We start from the raw sequence: 19,121 nt of genomic DNA on the forward strand, positions 1-19,121 counted from the left end.
ATTGCATGTGTACAGATTGCATGCTGCATTGCACGTGTACAGATTGCATGCTGCACTGCACGTGTAGATTGCATGCTGCACTGCACGTGTAGATTGCATGCTGCACTGCATGTGTACAGATTGCATGCTGCGTTGCATGTGTACAGATTGCATGCTGCACTGCATGTGTAGATTGCATGCTGCACTGCATGTGTACAGATTGCATGCTGCACTGCATGTGTAGATTGCATGCTGCGTTGCATGTGTACAGATTGCATGCTGCATTGCATGTGTAGATTGCATGCTGCACTGCATGTGTACAGATTGCATGCTGCACTGCACGTGTACAGATTGCATGCTGCATTGCATGTGTAGATTGCATGCTGCATTGCATGTGTGCAGATTGCATGCTGCGTTGCATGTGTAGATTGCATGCTGCACTGCATGTGTACAGATTGCATGCTGCGTTGCATGTGTACAGATTGCATGCTGCACTGCATGTGTACAGATTGCATGCTGTGCGTGGTGAGCCTGCTTTACTGACCAGCCATGTGAGCGAGGTAAAAAAAAAAGAGAAAACGAGCCAAGCGCTTGCGTGAGGCGTACAACGGGGGTCAGAAAATTGGGACATTTACACACAGAATGACCAGTTGCAAGCCTCTTTTAGTGCATCTCAAAGTAAAATCAGACGTTACAAAATAAAGTGAATATGTCACCATACACTAATAACATTTTGACGAAAATTCACACATTCGGCACGGTAGCGCAGCGGTAGAGTTGCAAATTCAACCCGCCGATCGGCCGTGGAAGTCCCGATGAGGTCGGGATTGGCCGCCTTGCCCAGCCTAGGTGCCACATTTTTGGGGAGACTTCCAGGACTCGCGGGGGGAGGGTGGGGGATTTCTCGCAGAACCCCTAGCGACCTCTAGCGGAACCCATTACAAGTCTGTTTATTTTTTCGATCCGATTTCTCCATTTATTTGGCAAAGTGAAAAACGCGGAAACCATTCAAAAAGCGCGGAAAATGGATTTAAAAAAATGTGGAAGTCCGCGGAAAATTCACGTGCGTGATTTACTCAGAATTGCTAGCTAATTGAACGTGGCGGCGCCTAACGGCAGCGGCTGACTAGCAGTCTGCCCGTCTTTTTTTCCCCTTTTTTTGTTGTGTGTCGGTGTTGGGATGGTTTTTATATATTTTTTTTCGGTTGTGTATGTGTGGGAGGGGGTGGTGGTGTGGGTGGGTGGGTGTGGGGGGGGGGGGGGGGAGAACTTTTCTCTTCCTCACGGCGCGGGGTGCGGCTCGGCTGCGGGGCCTAACATCGCCCGCTGCGGCTCGGCCGCTGGACTTTACATCACCCGGTGCGGCTTGGCCGCTGGACTTAACAGTGCCCGGTGCAGCTCGGCTGCGGACTTAACAGTGCCCGGTGCAGCTCGGCTGCGGACTTAACAGTGCCCGGTGCAGCTTGGCTGCGGACTTAACAGTGCCCGGTGCAGCTCGGCTGCGGACTTAACAGTGCCCGGTGCAGCTCGGCTGCGGGGCTTAACATCGCCCGGTGCAGCTCGGCTGCGGGGCTTAACATCGCCCGGTGCAACTCGGCTGCGGGGCTTAACATCGCCCGGTGCAGCTCGGCTGCGGGGCTTAACATCGCCCGGTGCAGCTCGGCTGCGGGGCTTTTCATCGCTGGTGCGGCTCGGCTGCGGGGCTTAACATCGCCCGGTGCGGCTCGACCACGGGACTTAGCTGCGCAAGGCTTGGTCGCGGGCCTTTCATTGCCCGGTTCGGCCGCGAGACGTTTCAGCGCCCGGTGCGGGGACTGTGCGGGTCGGTCGGGGACGAGCTGTCTGTCCGTGGGCGTGGGGAAGAGAGTGGAAGTTTTGTTGCCTCCATCACAGTGAGGGGGTGTTTGGAGTCACTGTGATGGACGTTTGTGTTGGGGTCATGTGTCTTGTGTTCTTTTTTTTTTTCTTTTTTTTTTTTCTATGACTGCTATGTAGTTTCGTTCGGTACTTCGGTACCGAACGACAAATAAAGCTCTGTTATACCTGTTATACCTGTTATACCTAAGGTATATTACAGGTTGTTGTGCACAACTGCAGAGGGTGTTGTGACTAAAGGAGAAAGGCCCGATACCAAGTAGTACAATAGACAATAGGTGCAGGAGGAGGCCATTCGGCCCTTCGAGCCAGCACCGCCATTCAATGTGATCATGCCTGATCATTCTCAATCAGTACCCCGTTCCTGCCTTCTCCCGATACCCCCTGACTCCGCTATCCTTAAGAGCTCTATCTAGCACTCTCTTGAATGCATTCAGAGAATTGGCCTCCACTGCCTTCTGAGGCAGAGAATTCCACAGATTCACAACTTTCTGACTGCGAGTATGGTTTCTTCTCATCTCAGTTCTAAATGGCCTACCCCTTATTCTTAAACTGTGGCCCCTGGTTCTGGACTCTCCCAACATTGGGAACATGTTTCCTGCCTCTAACGTGTCCAACCCCTTAATAATCTTATACGTTTCGATAAGATCTCCTATCATCCTTCTAAATTCCAGAGTACAGCAGAGAACAACAAGTCTGTTCTAGACAATAAGAACCGGTGCAGAAATGTGCAGATTGTGTGATTAGCTTGACCCGTGACCACTCGTGTATAAATATACTGCCGGGGCACAGATTCATGGAGTGGGGGCTCGTGGAGCTGGCAAGTACGTGACCGTACTCGCAGTGACTCTCCCAACCCAGCCAGCGTAATAAAGCTGTGTCTTTACTATCAGTGTCTGACGGTGTTTGTTATTTCAGAGCGCAGGCGGGCTTTAACAAGGGGGGTAAGCTGGAGGGAGGAGCAGGATTAGTTTAGTTTAGAGTTTAGTTTAGGATGCAGTGTGGAAACAGGCCCTTCGACCCACCGGGTCCGCGCCGACCAGCGATCCCCGCACACTAACACTATCCTACACCCAACCTGGGACAATTTTTACATTTACCCAGTCTATTACCCTACAAACCTGCACGTCTTTGGAGCGTGGGAGGAAACCGGAGATCTCGGGGAAAACCCACGCAGGTCACGGGGAGAACGTGCAAACTCCGTACATAAACAGCGCCCGTAGTCGGGATGGAACCCGGGTCTCCCTGGCGCTGTGAGCCAGCGACTCTACCGCTGCGTCACCGTGGCCGCCCTAGTTGGAGGGAGAGGGGCACAATCTGGAGGGGACATGGGGGGGGGCGAGCTGAAGGTGGGAAGAGGTGCAGCAGGCTGGATGTGGGGGGGGGGCAGGCTGGAGGGGAGGGACAACACGCTAGAGTTGAGAGGGGCAAGGTTTAAAGGAGAAGTGGGGGGCAAGTGTTTTACACAGAGGGGGGTGGGGGCCTGGAACTCACTGCCAGGGGTGGTGGTGGAGGCAGATACGACAGTGGTGTTTAAGAGGCTTTTGGACAGGCGCGTGGATACGCAGGGAATGGAGGGATATGGGTCACGTGCGGGCACAGGGGGTTAGTTTAACTTGGCATCAGTGTTCACCACACACAATGTGTTCCCTGTGCTGTGCTGTTTTATGCTACCACTTGCCTGCGCTTGGTCCATATCCCTCCAAACCTGTCCTATCCATGTACCTGTCCAACTGTTTCTTAAACGATGGGATAGTCCCAGCCTCAACTACCTCCTCTGGCAGCTCGTTCCATACACCCACCACCCTCTGTGTGAAAAAGTTGCCCCTCAGATTCCTATTAAATCTTTTCCCCTTCACCTTGAACCTATGTCCTCTGGTCCTCGATTCCCCTACTCTGGGTAAAAGACTCTGTGCATCTACCCGATCTATTCCTCTCATGATTTTGTACACCTCTATGAGATCTCCCCTCATCCTCCTGCGCTCCATGGAATAGAGACCCAGCCTGCTCAACCTCTCCCTGTAGCTCACACCCTCCAATCCTGGCAACATCCTCGTAAATCATTTCTGAACCCTTCCAAGCTTGACAATATCTTTCCTATAACATGGTGCCCAGAACTGAACATAATATTCTAAATGCGGTCTCACCGACGTCTTGTACAACTGCTACATGACCTCCCAACTTCTATACCTTGGAACATGTTACATGGATAGGACTGGTTTGGAGGGACACAAAATGCTGGAGTAACTCAGCGGGACAGGCAGCATCTCTGGAGAGAAGGAATGGGTGACATTTCTGGTTGAGACCCTTCTTCAGAGGGATATGGACCAAACGCAGGCGGGTGGGACTAGTGCAGATGGGGTATCTTGGTCGGCATGAGCAAGATGGGCCGAAGGGCCTGTTTCCATGCTATGTGACTAATCACAGAGGGGTGAGAATTAGCTGGGTCATGACTCCCCATATAAGATTATTTAGGGATTGGACACGCTAGAGTCAGGAAACATGTTCCCGATGTTGGGGGAGTCCAGAACCAGGGGCCACAGTTTAAGAATAAGGGGTAGGCCATTTAGAACGGAGATGAGGAAAAACTTTTTCAGTCACAGAGTTGTGAATCTGTGGAATTCTCTGCCTCAGAAGGCAGTGGAGGCCAATTCTCTGGATGCTTTCAAGAGAGAGCTAGATAGAGCTCTTAAGGATAGCGGAGTCAGGGGGTATGGGGAGAAGGCAGGAACGGGGTACTGATTGAGAATGATCAGCCATGATCGCGGTGAATGGCGGTGCTGGCTCGAAGGGCCGAACGGCCTCCTCCTGCACCTATTGTCTATTGTCTGGCAAAGTGACCACTACCACTATTTCAGAGTAACTCGGGAGTCTAGAATGAGTCATCGCCCACTGAGTGGAACAAGGGGGAAGCAGCGGCCATTTTGTTTCCCTGGGTTTCCATATCAAGATCATTAACTCACTCGAAAAGCTTTGTTTTGCATGCTATCCAGACAGATCTACGACTCTATGATAGACACAAAATGCTGGCTCGAAGGGCCGAATGGCCTCCTCCTGCACCTATTGTGCGCTGCCCCCCTGCCCCCCCGGGCGGGGGAGCTGGCCCTTACCTTGGTCATGAGGATGTTGATCACCTGGGTGGTGCGTTTACGCCCGGAGCGGGTCGTCTTGGCCGAGTCGAGACTCAGTGACCCCAGGGAGCCCAGGCTGGTGTCCATGTTGGAGCGGCCGTGCTGGGGCAGCGGCGTGAAGTACAGCGACTCCAGCGAGTCCCGCTCCCCCTGCAGCTTCTGCGCGGCCGCTGGGCCGCTCCCCTGCAGCTCGGGGGTCTTGTAGTCTGGCTTGGTTATCCTGTGGAAGACGGGGGAGAAAGTCACGTTCATTGCCACCAGCCACAGATACTAGAGCAGAGCGAGATAGACCACTCGACCCTGAAAACCGTAGTACGTCGTGGTGGCCATTTTAGTAGGCAGAAACTTGCAGAAACATTTTAAAAGAAAAATAACAAAAATCTGTGAATTGATAGATGAGATATATTCTGCCTTTTTATCATCATACATACTGTTCCCCCAAAACACTGATTACACCGCGAGAGGCATAGCGAACGGTGGGTTTTGCTTACTAAAATGGTGGACGTCACGCTCCTTTGCGTACTACACTTCAGTATGGGCGATTTCAACGGAGTGGTTCATCTTGCTCCTCTAATATATTTACCACAGATGGCCGTGGAGGGTGGTTTTAAAACTTAGATAATGGGCGCAGCGGTAGAGTTGCTGCCTCACAGCGCCGGAGACCCGCATTCGATCCTGACCACGGGGCTGTCTGTACGGAGTTTGTACGTTCTCCCCGTGACCTGCGTGGGTTTTCTCCGAGACCTTCAGTTTCCTCCCACACTCCAAAGTCGTACAGGTTTGTAGGTTAATTGGCTTGGTACAAGTGTGAATTGTGCCAAGTAGTGTGTGTAGGATAGTGTTAGTGTGCGGTGATCGCTGGTCGGCATAGACCCGGTGGGCTGAAAGGGCCTGTTTCCGTGCTGTATCTCTAAACTAAACTAACGATGATCAAGGAAACAGGCCACTGTTAGCCTCGGGCTAGGTGAAAACGAGTTACAATGAGACTCCACAGGTCAACAATGAAACTAGTACAAGTACGAGGGTGGAGAGAGAGGGGATCCAAGGGTCACTAAAAGTTAGAGAAATCAATAATTACACAGCAGGGCTGTGAGGTGCCCAAGCGAAATATGAGGTGCTGTTCCTCCAGTTTTTGCTGGGCCTCACTCTGACAACGGAGGAGGCCCAGGACAGAAAGGTCAGTGTGGGAATGGAAAGGGAAGTTAATGTGTTTGGCACCGTCTATATCTCTCGTCTCCCCCCCCCCGTGACTCTCAGTCTGAAGAAGGGTCTCGACCCAAAATGTCACCCGTTCCTTCTCTCCAAAGCTGCTGCCTGTCCCGCTGAGTTATTCCAGCATTTAGTGTAGGGTCGCCAACTGTCCAGTATTAGCCGGGACATCCCGTATTCTGGGCTAAATTGGTTTGTACCGTACGGGACCACCCTTGTCCCATATTAGGCCGGGGGGGGGGGGGGGCGCTGTAGGCCCGGGAGGCGCTGTAGGCCCGGGGGGGGGGGGGGCTGTAGGCCCGGACGGTGTAGGCCCAGACAATGTAGGCCCGGACTCTGTAGGCCTGGACAGTGTAGGCCCGGGCGCCGCCTCACGGAGGTTGCATGGCAACCCGCCTCCCGGCCCTGGCGGCCGCCAGTGGCGTAGGGGGAAGCTCGTGGCCACCGACCGGTTGAAGTTACATGGGGTGGTGACGTCACCTTGTCCTGTAGTTGGGAGTGAGCTAGTTGGCAGCCCTAGTTCTGTGTCTATCCGCGGCGTGCCGCAGCATCTCAGCGGTCGGTCGCTGCCCGCCCGCCCGCCCGCTCCGTGTACCTAGCTGCCGTGCTGTTCCAGGCCACCGCTGACTCGTCCAGGTCACTCAGCTCCATGCTGTCCTTGCTGAAGTCCGCCTCGGAATCTGCCGCCGGCACCGAGCCCTGGTCGGTGTTGCTGTGCGACCTCCTGGCGCCAAAGCTCGCCTCAGGCTTGTTCACCTCCCTCAGCTGCCGCTCGGCGTGCTCCACCTGAACAGCAACACAACGGCCCCGGGGATGAGCAGGTTAACGTACGGTGAAGGGCGTTCGACCCCGGCACCTGTCCCCTGCACTCGCTGCAGTCACAACGAGTTCAGTGGACATTCATTCTCCCAGGAGACGCACACAGGCTGTTGCCCAGAATCGAGGACCAGAGGACACAGGTTCAAGGTGAAGGGGAAAAGATTTAATAGGAATCCGAGGGGTAACTTTTTCACACAGAGGGTGGTGGGTGTATGGAACAAGCTGCCAGAGGAGGTAGTTGAGGCTGGGACTATCCCATCGTTTAAGAAACAGTTGGACAGGTACATGGATAGGACAGGTTTGGAGGGATATGGACCAAGCGCAGGCAGGTGGGATTAGTATAGCTGGGACATTGTTGGCCGGGGTGGGTGAGTTGGGCCTGTTCCACACTGTATCACTCTATGACACACACAGTTAACTGTGAAGTGCATAAGCATTGCCCGTGACAATAAGCTGTGCCTGGTAGAGTTGCTGACTCACAGCGCCGGAGACCCGGGTTCCATCCCGACTACGGGCGCTGTCTGTGCGGAGTTTGTACGTTCCCCCCGTGGGTTTTCTCCGGGTGCTCCGGTTTCCTCCCACACTCCAAAGATGTGCAGGTTTGTCGGTTAATTGGCGTCGTGTAAATGTAAGAATTGTCCCCAGTGTGTGTAGGATAGTGTTAGTGTGCGGGGATCGCTGGTCGGCGCGGACCCGGTGGGCGAAGGGCCTGTTTCCGCGCTGTATCTCTGAACTAAACTAGACGGTGGCGGCGGCAGCAGCGGCCCACCTGAGCGCAGAGGGTGGTGTTCTTCTGGTTGGCTTCCTTCGCCTCTTTGACGGCCTGCTGTGCCTCTGATCGCAGCCGCTCGGACTGCGCGTGCAGCTCGGCGCCTTCCAGCGTGGCTGCGCCCAGCTGCTGCTCCAGCGAGGCCACGCTCTTCTCCCGCGCGTCCAGCTTGTCCGCCAGCTCCAGGCTCAGCAGCTTCTTGCTGTCGTAGTGGGTCTTGGCCTTCTCCAGCTGCAGGGAGACGGGGAGACGGGGAGGGAGGGAGGGGGAGACGGGGTGGGAGGGAAGCAAACACAACGCACACAGGGTCAGTCGCAATAGCTGCACATTGGAAAGACTCAATAGACAATAGGTGCAGGAGGGGGCCATTCGACCCTTCGAGCCAGCACCGCCATTCAATGTGATCATGGCTGATCATTCTCAATCAGTACCCCGTTCCTGCCTTCTCCCCATACCCCCTGACTCCGCTATCATTAAGAGCTCTATCTAGCTCTCTCTTGAATGCATCCAGAGAATTGGCCTCCACTGCCTTCTGAGGCACAGAATTCCACAGATTCACAACTCTCTGACTGAAAAAGTTTTTCCTCATCTCAGTTCTAAATGGCCTACCCCTTATTCTTAAACTGTGGCCCCTGGTTCTGGACTCCCCCAACATTGGGAACATGTTTCCTGCCTCCAACGTGTCCAACCCCTTAATAATCTTATACGTTTCGATAAGATCCCCTCTCATCCTTCTAAATTCCAGTGTATACAAGCCTAGCCGCTCCAGCCTTTCAACATACGACAGTCCCGCCATCCCGGGGATTAACCTAATGATCCTACGCTGCACGCCCTCAATAACCAGGTCCTGGACGGAGCTGTTCCCAGACCGTGCTGGGATGAAATGCCTTGCGCTGGGCACCTGTGGAAGACACCAACCTGGGCCTTGAGGTGCTGCACCACCTCCTCTTTATCCTTCAGCTGGCCGTTTAACTCCATCACCTGCTGCTCCATCTTCTCCTGCATCTCGTTATCGCGAGCCTGGATTAACCAAACACATTTTTTGATTTGAGTCACGTGCACCGAGGTACAGTGAAAAACTTTTGTTGTGCGCTAGCCAGTCAGTGGAAAGACAAAACAGGAATACAATCGAGTCGTCCACATTGTACAGATAAATGACAAGGGCGGTCACGGTGGTGCAGCGGTACAGTTGCTGCCTCACGGCGAATGCAGCGCCGGAGACCCGGGTTCCATCTCGACTACGGGCGCCGTCTGTACGGAGTTTGTACATTCTCTCCGTGACCTTTCTCCGAGATCTTCGGTTTCCTCCCACACTCCAAAGATGTGCAGGTTTGTAGGTTAATTGGCTTGGTAAATGTAAAAATTGTCCCTAGTGTGTGTAGGAGAGTGTTAGTGTGCGGGGATCGCTGGTCGGTGCGGACCCGGTGGGCCGAAAGGACCGTTTCCGCTCTGTATCCCTAAACTAAACGTTTAATGCAAGGTAAAGCCAGCAAAGTCCGATCATGGATAGTCCGAGGGTCTCCAATGAGGTAGTTAGTAGTTCAGGACAGCTCTCTGGTTGTGGTAGCGTGGTTCAGGATCAAGCCCGGGTCTCTGGCGCAGCGAGGAAGTGACTCTGCGCGCTGCGCCCTCAGCCACGTGAGCTCAGAACGTGCACTTGCGCGAGCTCGCAAGTTAAATTTAAGATTTTTTGGTGTTGTTGGCAAAATAAAAATCTGAGGGGTAATTTTTTCACACAAAGGGCATGGGTGTATGGAACGAGCTGCTGGAGGAGGGAGTTGAGCCAGGTACTATCGCAACGTTTAAGAAACATTTAGACAGGTACATGGTAGATACAAAATGCTGGAGTAACTCAGCAGGTCAGGCAGCATCTCTGGAGAAGGAATGGGTGACGTTTCAGGTCGAGGCCCTTCTACAGATTGAAGAAGGGTCTCGACCTGAAATGTCACCCATTCCCTCTCTCTTGAGATGCTGCCTGACCCAATCGACAATAGACAATAGGTGCAGGAGCTAGCACCACCATTCAATGTGATCATGGCTGATCGTATTAACCTGCTGAGTTACTCCAGCATTTTGTGTCTACCTTTGATTATAACCATCATCTACAGTTTTGTTTCCTAGACATGGATAGGACAGGTTTGGAGGGATATGGACCAAACATGGGCAGGTGGGACTAGTGTAGATGGGGCATTTTGGCCGGTGTGGGCAAGTTGGGCCGAAGGGCCTGTTTCCATGCTGGACGACTATGCCTTTCTTAAATAACAGAGCGGTAGAGTTGCTGCCTCACAGCGCCAGAGACCCGGGTTCGATCCTGACTACGGGCGCTGTCTGTACGGAGTTTGTACCTTCTCCCCGTGACCTGCGTGGGTTTTCTCCGAGATCTTCGGTTTGCTCCCACACTCCAGAAGTACAAACTTGTAGGTTAATTGGCTTGGTGAATGTAAAAAATGGTCCCTAGTAGGTGTAGGATAGTGTTAGTGTGCGGGGATCGCTGGTCGGCGCAGACCCGGTGGGCCGAAGGGCCTGTTTACGCGCTATGTCTCTAAACTAAACTAAAGAGTCATAGAGTCAGGCGCTGTGGAAACAGGCTGAGTTACTGTGTCTTTTTTTTCCCTGGCCGACGTTCAATGTTGAAAGGAGATGGCAGTGATTCTGGTGCACAAGGGACTTACCACCAGTTTCTGCAGCTTAGTTTTAGACGTGACATCGTGCTGGGCCAGCTTCTGATTCAGATCCGCAACCTGCAACAAAACAAATCAATTCCAAGAATAAAAGGACTGGACAAGCTAGATGCAGGAAAAATGTTCCTAATGTTGGGGGAAGTCCAGAACCAGGGGCCACAGTTTAAGAATAAAGGGGAGGCCATTTAAAACTGAGGCGAGGAAAAACTTTTTCACCCAGAGTTGTGAATTTGTGGAATTCTCTGCCACAGAGGGCAGTGGAGGCCAATTAACTGGATGAATTTGAAAAAGAGTTAGATAAGAGCTCTAGGGGCTAGCAGAATCAAGGGATATGGGGAGAAGGCAGGCACGGGTTACTGATTGTGGATGATCAGCCATGATCAACAATGGCAGTGCTGGCTCGAAGGGCCAAATGGCCTCCTCCTGCACTGATTTTCTATGTTTCTATGTAAAGTGACCAGAATCAAAGACTTCCAGAGAAAAGTCCCTTTCGGGGCGGCACGGTGGCGCAGCGGTAGAGTTGCAGCCTCACGGCGCCAGAGACCCGGGTTCCATCCTGACTACGGGCGCTGTCTTTATGGAGTTTGTACGTTCTTCCCGTGACCTGCGTGGGTTTTCTCCGGGTGCTCCGGTTTCCTCCCACACTCCAAAGACGTGCAGGTTTGTAGGTTAATTGACTTCGGTAAAACTGTAAATTGATGTGTGTGTGTGTGTGTGTCTGTGTGTGTGTGTGCGTGTGTGTGTGTGTGTGTGTGTGCGCGCGCGTGCTTGTGTGTGTGTGTGTGTGTGCGTGCGTGTGTGTGTGCGCGTGCTTGTGTGTGTGTGTGTGTGTGTGCGCGTGCTTGTGTGTGTGTGTGTGTGCGTGTGTGTGCGCGTGCTTGTGTGTGTGTGTGTGTGTGTGTGTGTGTGCGCGTGCTTGTGTGTGTGTGTGTGTGTGTGTGTGTGTGTGTGTGTGTGTGTGTGTGTGTGTGTGTGTGTGCGCTTGTGTGATAGTGCAAGGTGATTTCAGGTTAGCGTGGCACCTGACCCCACCCCTTCCATCTACATCGAATGTGCTGGAGTAACTCAGCGGGTCAGGCAGCATCTGTGGAGAACATGGATAGGTGACGTTTCACAGAGTGCTGGAGTAACTCAGCGGGTCAGGCAGCATCTCTGCGGAACAAATAGGAGACGTTTCGTGTTGAGACCATTCTTCAGACCTGACCTGAAACGTCACCCATCCTTTTTCTCCAGAGATGCTGCCTGTCCCGCTAAGTTACTCCAGCATCTTCGGTACAAGCCAGCATCTGCAGTTCCTTTTTATTGTAAATTGCTCCGTGTGTGTGTGTGTGTGTGTGTGTAGGATAGTGTGGGGTGATTTCAGGTTGGCGCGGACTCGGTGGGCCAAAGGGCAGATTTCTGCGCTGTATCTCTAAACTAAAGTAAACGTAATTTCACGAAGGGAGAGGGAGAAACAGAACTTGGGGCTAAATCTTTCCAATTCTCCAGAGGAAACATCAAGACATTCCCGTAGTCATAGAGCCAGCAAAGCTGCATGTGCCTCTGAAGGGTTGTGATGGTCCCTGCCTCAACTACCTCCTCTGGCAGCTCATTGCACACACCCACCACCCCTCAGGGCACAGCCTCACAATTAAAGGACGTTCCTTTGGGAAGGGGATGAGGAGGAATTTCTTTAGTTAGAGGCTGGTGAATCTGTGGTATTCATTGCCAGAGAAGGCCGTGGAGGCCAAGTCAGTGGGTATTTTAAAGGCAGAGATAGATAGAATCTTGATTGGTACGGGTGTCAGGGGATATGGGGAGGAGAATGGGGTTAGGAGGGAGAGATAGATCAGCCATGATTGAATGAATGGTTGAGTAGACCCGACGGGCCGAATGGCCTAATTCTGCTCCTATCACATATGACTTTGTGACCCCTTTAGAGATACAGCGTGGAAACTACAGGCCCTTCGGCCCACTCAGCCAGTGCCGACCCCATACACTAGTTCTATCCGACACACATTGGAACAATTTACAGAAGCCAATTAACTTACAAACCCGTGTCGGAAGGACCTGCGGATGCTGGTTTAGAATCAAAGATGGACACAAGATGCCTGAGTAACTCAGCGGGACAGGCAGCGTCCCTGGAGAGAAGTGACGTTTCGGGTCGAGACCTCTCTTCAGACTTCAAACCTGCACGTCTTTGGAGTGTGGGAGGAAGCCGGAGCACCCGGAGAAAACCCACGTGGTCACGTGGAGAAGGTAGAGGGGAGGGACGGCCACGGTGGCGCAGCGTTAGCGTTGCTGCCTTGTAGCGAATGCAGTGCCGGAGACACGGGTGCGATCCCGACTACGGGTGTTGTCTGTGCGGAGTTTGTACGTTCTCCCCGTGACCTGCGTGGGTTTTTTCCGAGATCCCTGGTTTCCTCCCACACTCCAAAGACGTGCGTGCAGGTTTGTAGGTTAATTGGCTTGGTATTAAAGTAAAGATTGTCCCTAGTGTGTGTAGGATAGTGTTAGTGTGCGGGGATCGCTGGTCGGCGCGGACCCGGTGGGCCGAAAGGGCCTGTTTCCGCGCTGTATCTCTAAACGTACAAACTCCGTACAGACAGTGCCAGTGGTGGGGATTAATCCCGGGTCTCTGGCGCTGTGAGGCAGCAGCTCTACCCGCTGCGCCAGCGTGTGCATGCAAAGTGTTGAGAGGGCAGGGAGTTACATAGAAACAGAAAATAGGTGCAGGAGTAGGCCATTCGGCCCTTCGAACCTCCACCGCCATTCAATATGTTCATGGCTGATCATCCAACTCAGTATCCCGTACCTGACTTCTCTCCATACCCCCTGATCCCTTTAGCCACAAGGGCCACATCTAACTCCCTCTTAAATATAGCCAATGAACTGGCCTCAACTACCTTCTGTGGCAGAGAATTCCACAGATTCACCACTCTGTGTGAAAAAAAACTTTCTCATCTCGGTCCTAAAAGACTTCCCCCTTATCCTTAAACTGTGACCCCTTGTTCTGGACTTCCCCAACATCGGGAACAATCTTCCTGCGTCTAGCCTGTCCAACCCCTTAAGAATTTTGTAAGTGTCTATAAGATCCCCCCTCAATCTTCTAAATTCCAGCGAGTACAAGCCGAGTCTATCCAGTCTTTCTTCATATGAAAGTCCTGCCATCCCAGGAATCAATCTGGTGAACCTTCTCTGTACTCCCTCTATGGCAAGAATGTCTTTCCTCAGATTAGGAGACCACAACTGTACGCAATACTCCAGGTGCGGTCTCACCAAGGCCCTGTACAACTGCAGCAGAACCTCCCTGCTCCTATACTCAAGTCCCCTCACTATGAATGCCAACATACCATTCGCTTTCTTCACTGCCTTACCTGCGTGAGGAGCTGCTGATGTTCCTCCTGGAACCTGTGGCGATCGTCCAAGACCTTCATCTTTGCCTTCTCGTACTTGCCGCTGGCCTCCTCGGCTCTGCGCCGCGCCTCGTCCTCCCGCTGGCGGCTGGCCTCTTGCTCCTCCGTGTGGCGGGAGGTCAGTGCCTGCAGCTGCTGTGTGTGGGCGTCCCGGGCCTGTGCCAGCTCGGTCTCCAGCCTGCCGCGGGCCTTGTCCGCCTGGTCGCGCCACTGCCCCTCGGCCGCTGCCAGCTCCGCCCGTAGCCGTTCCAGCTTGCCGTCCGCCTGGCACGAGCGCTCCAGCTCGGCACGGCCCGCCTCGGCCAGCTGCTGCTGCAGACTCTCGCCGCTCTGCTGCTGCGCCGCGTTCTCGGCCCGCAGCACCTCCAGCTGCCGCCCGGCCGCCTCCCGCTGCTGCGCCATCGCCTCCTGCAGCTGGCGGCCGCTCTCCGCCGCCGCGGCCAGCTCCTCCCGCAGCCCGGCGCTGTCCCGCTGCTCGCCGGCGCACTTGCCCTGCCAGGACTGCAGCTCCAGCTGCACAGCGGACAGCCTCTCCCTCTCCTCCCGCCAGTCCCGCTGCGCCGCCTCCTGCTCGCGCTCCAGGCCGCTCAGCTGCTCCCGTAGCGCCGCGCAGCGCTCCCCGGCCTCGCTCTCCCGCTGCGCCAGCCCCTCGCATTTCCCCTGCACCTCGCCCAGCTGGGCCTGCAGCGTCTCCGCCTCCGCCGCCCGCTCCTGGCACAGGCCGCGAGACGAGCGCAGCTGTTCCGCGGCGGCCGCGGCCTCCTGCCCGTGGACGCGGTGCTGCTCCTCGCCGGCGGCCAGCTGGCGGCCCAGCTCCTGCACCTGCCGCTCGCTGTCGGCCAGCAGGCCAGCATGGCGGCTCAGCTCGCTGTCACGGCCCGCCGTCCTGGCGCCCAGCTCCTCCTCGGCAGCGGCCGCCCGGGCTTGCAGCTGCTGCAGCTCCACCTCCTGCGCTCTCCCCTGGTCCTGCACCTGCTGCAGCTCCTCACGCACGGCCTCCTCCTGCGCCTTGCCCTGGGCCGCTGCAGCCAGCGCCTTCGCCAGCTCGTCCTGCAGGCCGCTGACCCGTTCCTGCAGCTCGCCCCTCGAGCAACGCGCCCGCTCCGTCTCCTTACTCTCGGCCTCCTGGCGCTGGCTCTCCGCTGCCTTCACCTCCTCCAGCCGGGCCTGCAGGGCCGTCAGCTCGGCCTGCAGCCTCTCCCTGCCCTCCTGCGCCTCCTGCAGCTCCGCCAGCCGCCTGGCGCCGCCGTGCCGCAGCTGCTCGCTCTCCGCCATGGCCCTGGCCAGCTCCTGCCCCTCCTGTGCCCGCACGGCTGCGCTCTTGGCCGTCTCCTCCTCCCACAGCCGTTGGGCGGCCTCCAGCTTGTCCCGCCAGTCCGCGGCCTGAGCCCGTGCCTGCGTCTCCAGCGCCGCTCTCTCCCGCAGCTGCTCCAGCTCGCTGTGCGGCAGCCGCGTGCACCCACGCTCCTCGGCCTCCCGCTGCCTGTCCCGGGCCTCCAGCTCGCCGCTCCTGGCCCGCTCCTCCGCCAGCTCCCGGCGGCCCCTGTCCCTCGCCTCCTCCACCGCCCGCTCCAGCTCCGCGCCCTTGCTCTGCGCCGCCTCCAGCCGCTCCTTCCACGCGGCCTCCAGCCCGCACAGCCTCACGCTCTCCTCGCCGCTCCGCTCCAGCGCCGCCTGGGCTTCCGACAGCTCCCGCTGCAGCTGGCCGGCCCTCTCTATGGCCGCCTCCTGCCGCCCCAGCTCCTCCGCCTGGCGTACCCGCTCCGTGCCCGCTGCCCCCAGCTCCTCCGCCAGGCGTGCTCGCTCCGTGCCCGCTGCCCCCAGCTCCTCCTCCAGGCGTGCTCGCTCCGTGCCTGCTGCCCCCAGCTCGTCCGCCAGGCGTGCTCGCTCTGTGCCCGCTGCCTCCAGCTGCTGCGCTAGGCATGCCTGCTCCGTGCCCGCTGCCTCCAGCTGCTGTGCCAGGCTTGCTCGCTCTGTGCCCGCTGCCCCCAGCTCCTCCGCCAGGCGTGCTCGCTCTGTGCCCGCTGCCTCCAGCTGCTGTGCCAGGCGTGCTCGCTCCATGCCCGCTGCCCCCAGGTCCTCCGCTAGGCGTGCCTGCTCCGTGCCCGCTGCCCCCAGCTCCTCCGCCAGGCGTGCCCGCTCCGTGCCCGTTGCCCCCAGCTCCTCCGCCTGGCGTACCCGCTCTTTGCCCGCTGCCTCCAGCTGCTGCGCTAGGCGTGCCTGCTCTGTGCCCGCTTCCTCCAGCTGCTGTGCCAGGCGTTCTCGCTCCGTGCCCGCTTCCTCCAGCTGCTGTGCCAGCTGGCTCCGCGCCTGGCCTTCGGTGGCCCGCGTCTCCTCCCACCGCCGCCTCTCACTGTCCAGCACGTCCATGCGGCCCTGCAGGGCGGCCATCTTGTCCCGAAGCTCCTCGTTGCTGCGCTGCGTGCCGTCCAGTCCCGCCAGCTGGCTCTGGAGCCGCTCCAGCTCGGGCTCGGCCTCCTGCAGCCTCCGGCGCAGGGCTGCCACCTCCGCGGAGTGGCTGAGCGTGTGGGCGTCGCAGGCCGACTGCAGGCTCTGGTTGCGGGACGTGACAGCGGCCACCTCAGTGTCCAGCGTGGCCACTTTGTGCATCAGGTGGTTGCGCTCCTTCTCCAGGTGCTCGATGCCCAGCTGCGTGCCCTCCAGCACCTGCACCTGCTTGTTCAGCCGCTCCATCTCGCTCTCCTTCTCCGCCTTCAGCGTCTCGTACTGGGTGACCACCGAGGTCTTCTCGTGGCAGATGCGCTCAGACTCCTGCCTCAGGGTGGTCATCTGTTGCAGCGTGCTCTCCCGCTCCGCCTCCAGCTGCCGCTCAAAGCCGCACAGCGCGTCCTCCTTGGCCCGCAGAGCCTGGTCCAGGCTCTCCAGCTTGGCGCGCAGCTCCTGCACGGCCTGCTGTGCCTCCTGCTGCTGGCTGCACGACTCCTCCGACAGCTGCAGCCGCTGCTGCTTCTCCTCCTCCAGCTGCAGTTCCTTCTGCAGCAGCGAGCTGTTCACCTTGGCCATCTCCACGCTCAGGGCCTCCAGCTGCCCAGACAGCTTGCCCTCCTGCTCCCGGGCCGACAGCTGTTGCCTCTCCTTCTGCTCGTGCAGCTTGCAGATGGACTGCTTCAGGCCGCCGATCACCTCCGTCAGCTGCCCCTTCTCCTCCTTGTGGAACGTGCTCTCCTGCTCAAACTCCGAGGCCTTGGCCTTCAGCTGTGACACCTCCAGCTTCAGGGCTTCCACCTGCAGCGGTGGTGGGGTAGGGGAAAAACACAAAGCAAAGTCTCAACCTGTGGTAAACATGTGCTCAAAAACACTGTTGCCACTATGGCCGCCATCAGGCAGAGTACCAGGCATGTGAGGGAGGTAAAAAAAAACAACGCTGGTGTGAGGTGTACAAGGGTCACAAAACGGGGGCATTCTTGAAAATTTACACACAAAATGACCAGTTTCAAGCCTCTTTTAGTGCATTTCAAAGTAAAAGTAGACATCACAAAATAATGTGAATATGTCACTGTACACGAATAACATTTTGAAGTAAATTCGCACATTGATTGATCATCAGCCCAAATAGTTGGTAATTGGCTTTTCTGCTGTGTTTTATATTTTAACCCCGTCTTAATTAATTCATATAGTTATATAATCTTGCACTTAAATTTAATATTTACTCATTACAGTTCCACCACTGCTTTTCTGGCACTCTTGGTTGCAGAGCTTTGCTGGTTTATCCAGCCGGCCACGGAAGTCGCTCGGCGATGGGGATAGACGTGCCGGCTCCAGCTGGGCTGGAGTTCCAGGGCCTCGGCCACAGGTTGCAAATCCAACCCACCGATCGGCCGTGGAAGTCCCGATGAGGTCGAGATTGGCTGCCTTGCCCAGCCTAGATGCCACATTTTCGGGGAGGCTTCCAGGGCGCGCATGGGGGTGGGGGGGGGGGGGGGATTTCTCGTGGAACCCCTAGCGACCTCTAGGAACCCTAGTGCTCATTACAAGTCTGTACATCGTTTATTTATTTTTCATTCTTTTTTTCGAACCGATTTCTCCGTTTATTTGGCAAAATTAAAAACGCGGAAATCATGCTAAAAAAAGCACGGAAAATTGATTTTTTAAAACACGGAAATCCACCGAAAATTCACATGCCTGGAGTATTGAGTATAAACGATGTGAGGTCATGTTGCAGTTGTACAAGACGTTGGTGAGACCTCATTTAGAATATTGTGTTCAGTTCTGGGCACCATGTTATAGGAAAGATATTGTCAAGCTTGAAAGGGTTCAGAGAAGATTTACGAGGATGTTGCCGGGACTAGAGGGTGTGAGCTACTGGGAGAGGTTGAGTAGGCTGGGTCTCTATTCCATGGAGCGCATAGATCGGGTAGACGCACAGAGTCTTTTACCCAGAGTTGGGGAATCGAGGACCAGAGGACATATGTTCAAGGTGAAGGGGAAAAGATTTAATAGGAATCCGAGGGGTAACTTTTCCACATAGAGGGTGGTGGGTGTATGGAACGAGCTGCCAGAGGAGGTAGTTGAGGCTGGGACTATCCCATCGTTTAAGAAACAGTTGGACAGGTACATGGATAGGACAGGTTTGGAGGGATATGGACCAAGCGCAAGCGAGTGGGACTAGGGTAGCTGGGACATTGTTGGCCGATGTGGGAGAGTTGGGCCAAAGGACCTGTTTCCACACTGTATCACTCTATGACTCTATGTGCCGGAGTAACTCAGCGGGTAAGGCAGCATCTCTGGTGAAACTTGGATAGTTCCTCCCACATCCCAAAGACATGCGGGCTTGTAGGCTAACTAGTTTAGTTTAGAGAGCCAGCATGGAAACAGGCCCTTCGGCCCACCAGGTCCATGCCGACCATCAATCACCCATCCACTCCTTACACACTAGGTGTCACACAAACACAGAAAATAGGTGCAGGAGGGGGCCATTTGGCCCTTCGAGCCAGCACCGCTCTGTAGAGGGTGTCCACAGGAAAGATGTGGAGGCTTTGGAGAGGGTGCAGAGGAGGTTTACCACATCCCTGAGACATGTGGATTTGTGGGTTAATTGGCCCTCTGTAAATTGACACGAGTTTAATCCCCGGGATGGCGGGACTGTCACATGAGGAAAGACTGTGCTTGTATTCACTGGAGTTTAGAAGAATGAGAGGGGATCTTCTAGAGACGTATAAAATTGTAAAAGGACTGGATTAGTTATTTTCAATGAAAAATGTTCCCAGTGTTTGGTGAGTCTAGAACCAGGGGCCACACAGTC

At 55.6% G+C, this 19,121-nt stretch overlaps 1 protein-coding gene across 6 annotated transcripts in view; it reads right to left on the reverse strand.

Annotated features, from left to right (window-relative positions):
* The window catches only part of LOC144595024 (uncharacterized), a 108,067-nt gene that overhangs the window by 16,282 nt on the left and 72,664 nt on the right, over positions 1-19,121 (reverse strand). For all 6 annotated transcript variants that reach the window (XM_078401955.1, XM_078401956.1, XM_078401957.1 and 3 more), the window contains exons 15-20: positions 13,820-17,104; positions 10,455-10,523; positions 8,701-8,802; positions 7,783-8,013; positions 6,790-6,980; positions 4,965-5,205 (exon numbers count right to left, since the gene is read on the reverse strand). In XM_078401955.1, the coding sequence (XP_078258081.1) occupies positions 4,965-5,205; positions 6,790-6,980; positions 7,783-8,013; positions 8,701-8,802; positions 10,455-10,523; positions 13,820-17,104 (4,119 nt within the window). The remainder of the gene's footprint in view (positions 1-4,964; positions 5,206-6,789; positions 6,981-7,782; positions 8,014-8,700; positions 8,803-10,454; positions 10,524-13,819; positions 17,105-19,121) is intronic.

Source organism: Rhinoraja longicauda, chromosome 7 (genome assembly GCF_053455715.1).
Source record: "Rhinoraja longicauda isolate Sanriku21f chromosome 7, sRhiLon1.1, whole genome shotgun sequence".
NCBI classification, from domain to species: Eukaryota; Metazoa; Chordata; class Chondrichthyes; order Rajiformes; family Arhynchobatidae; genus Rhinoraja; species Rhinoraja longicauda.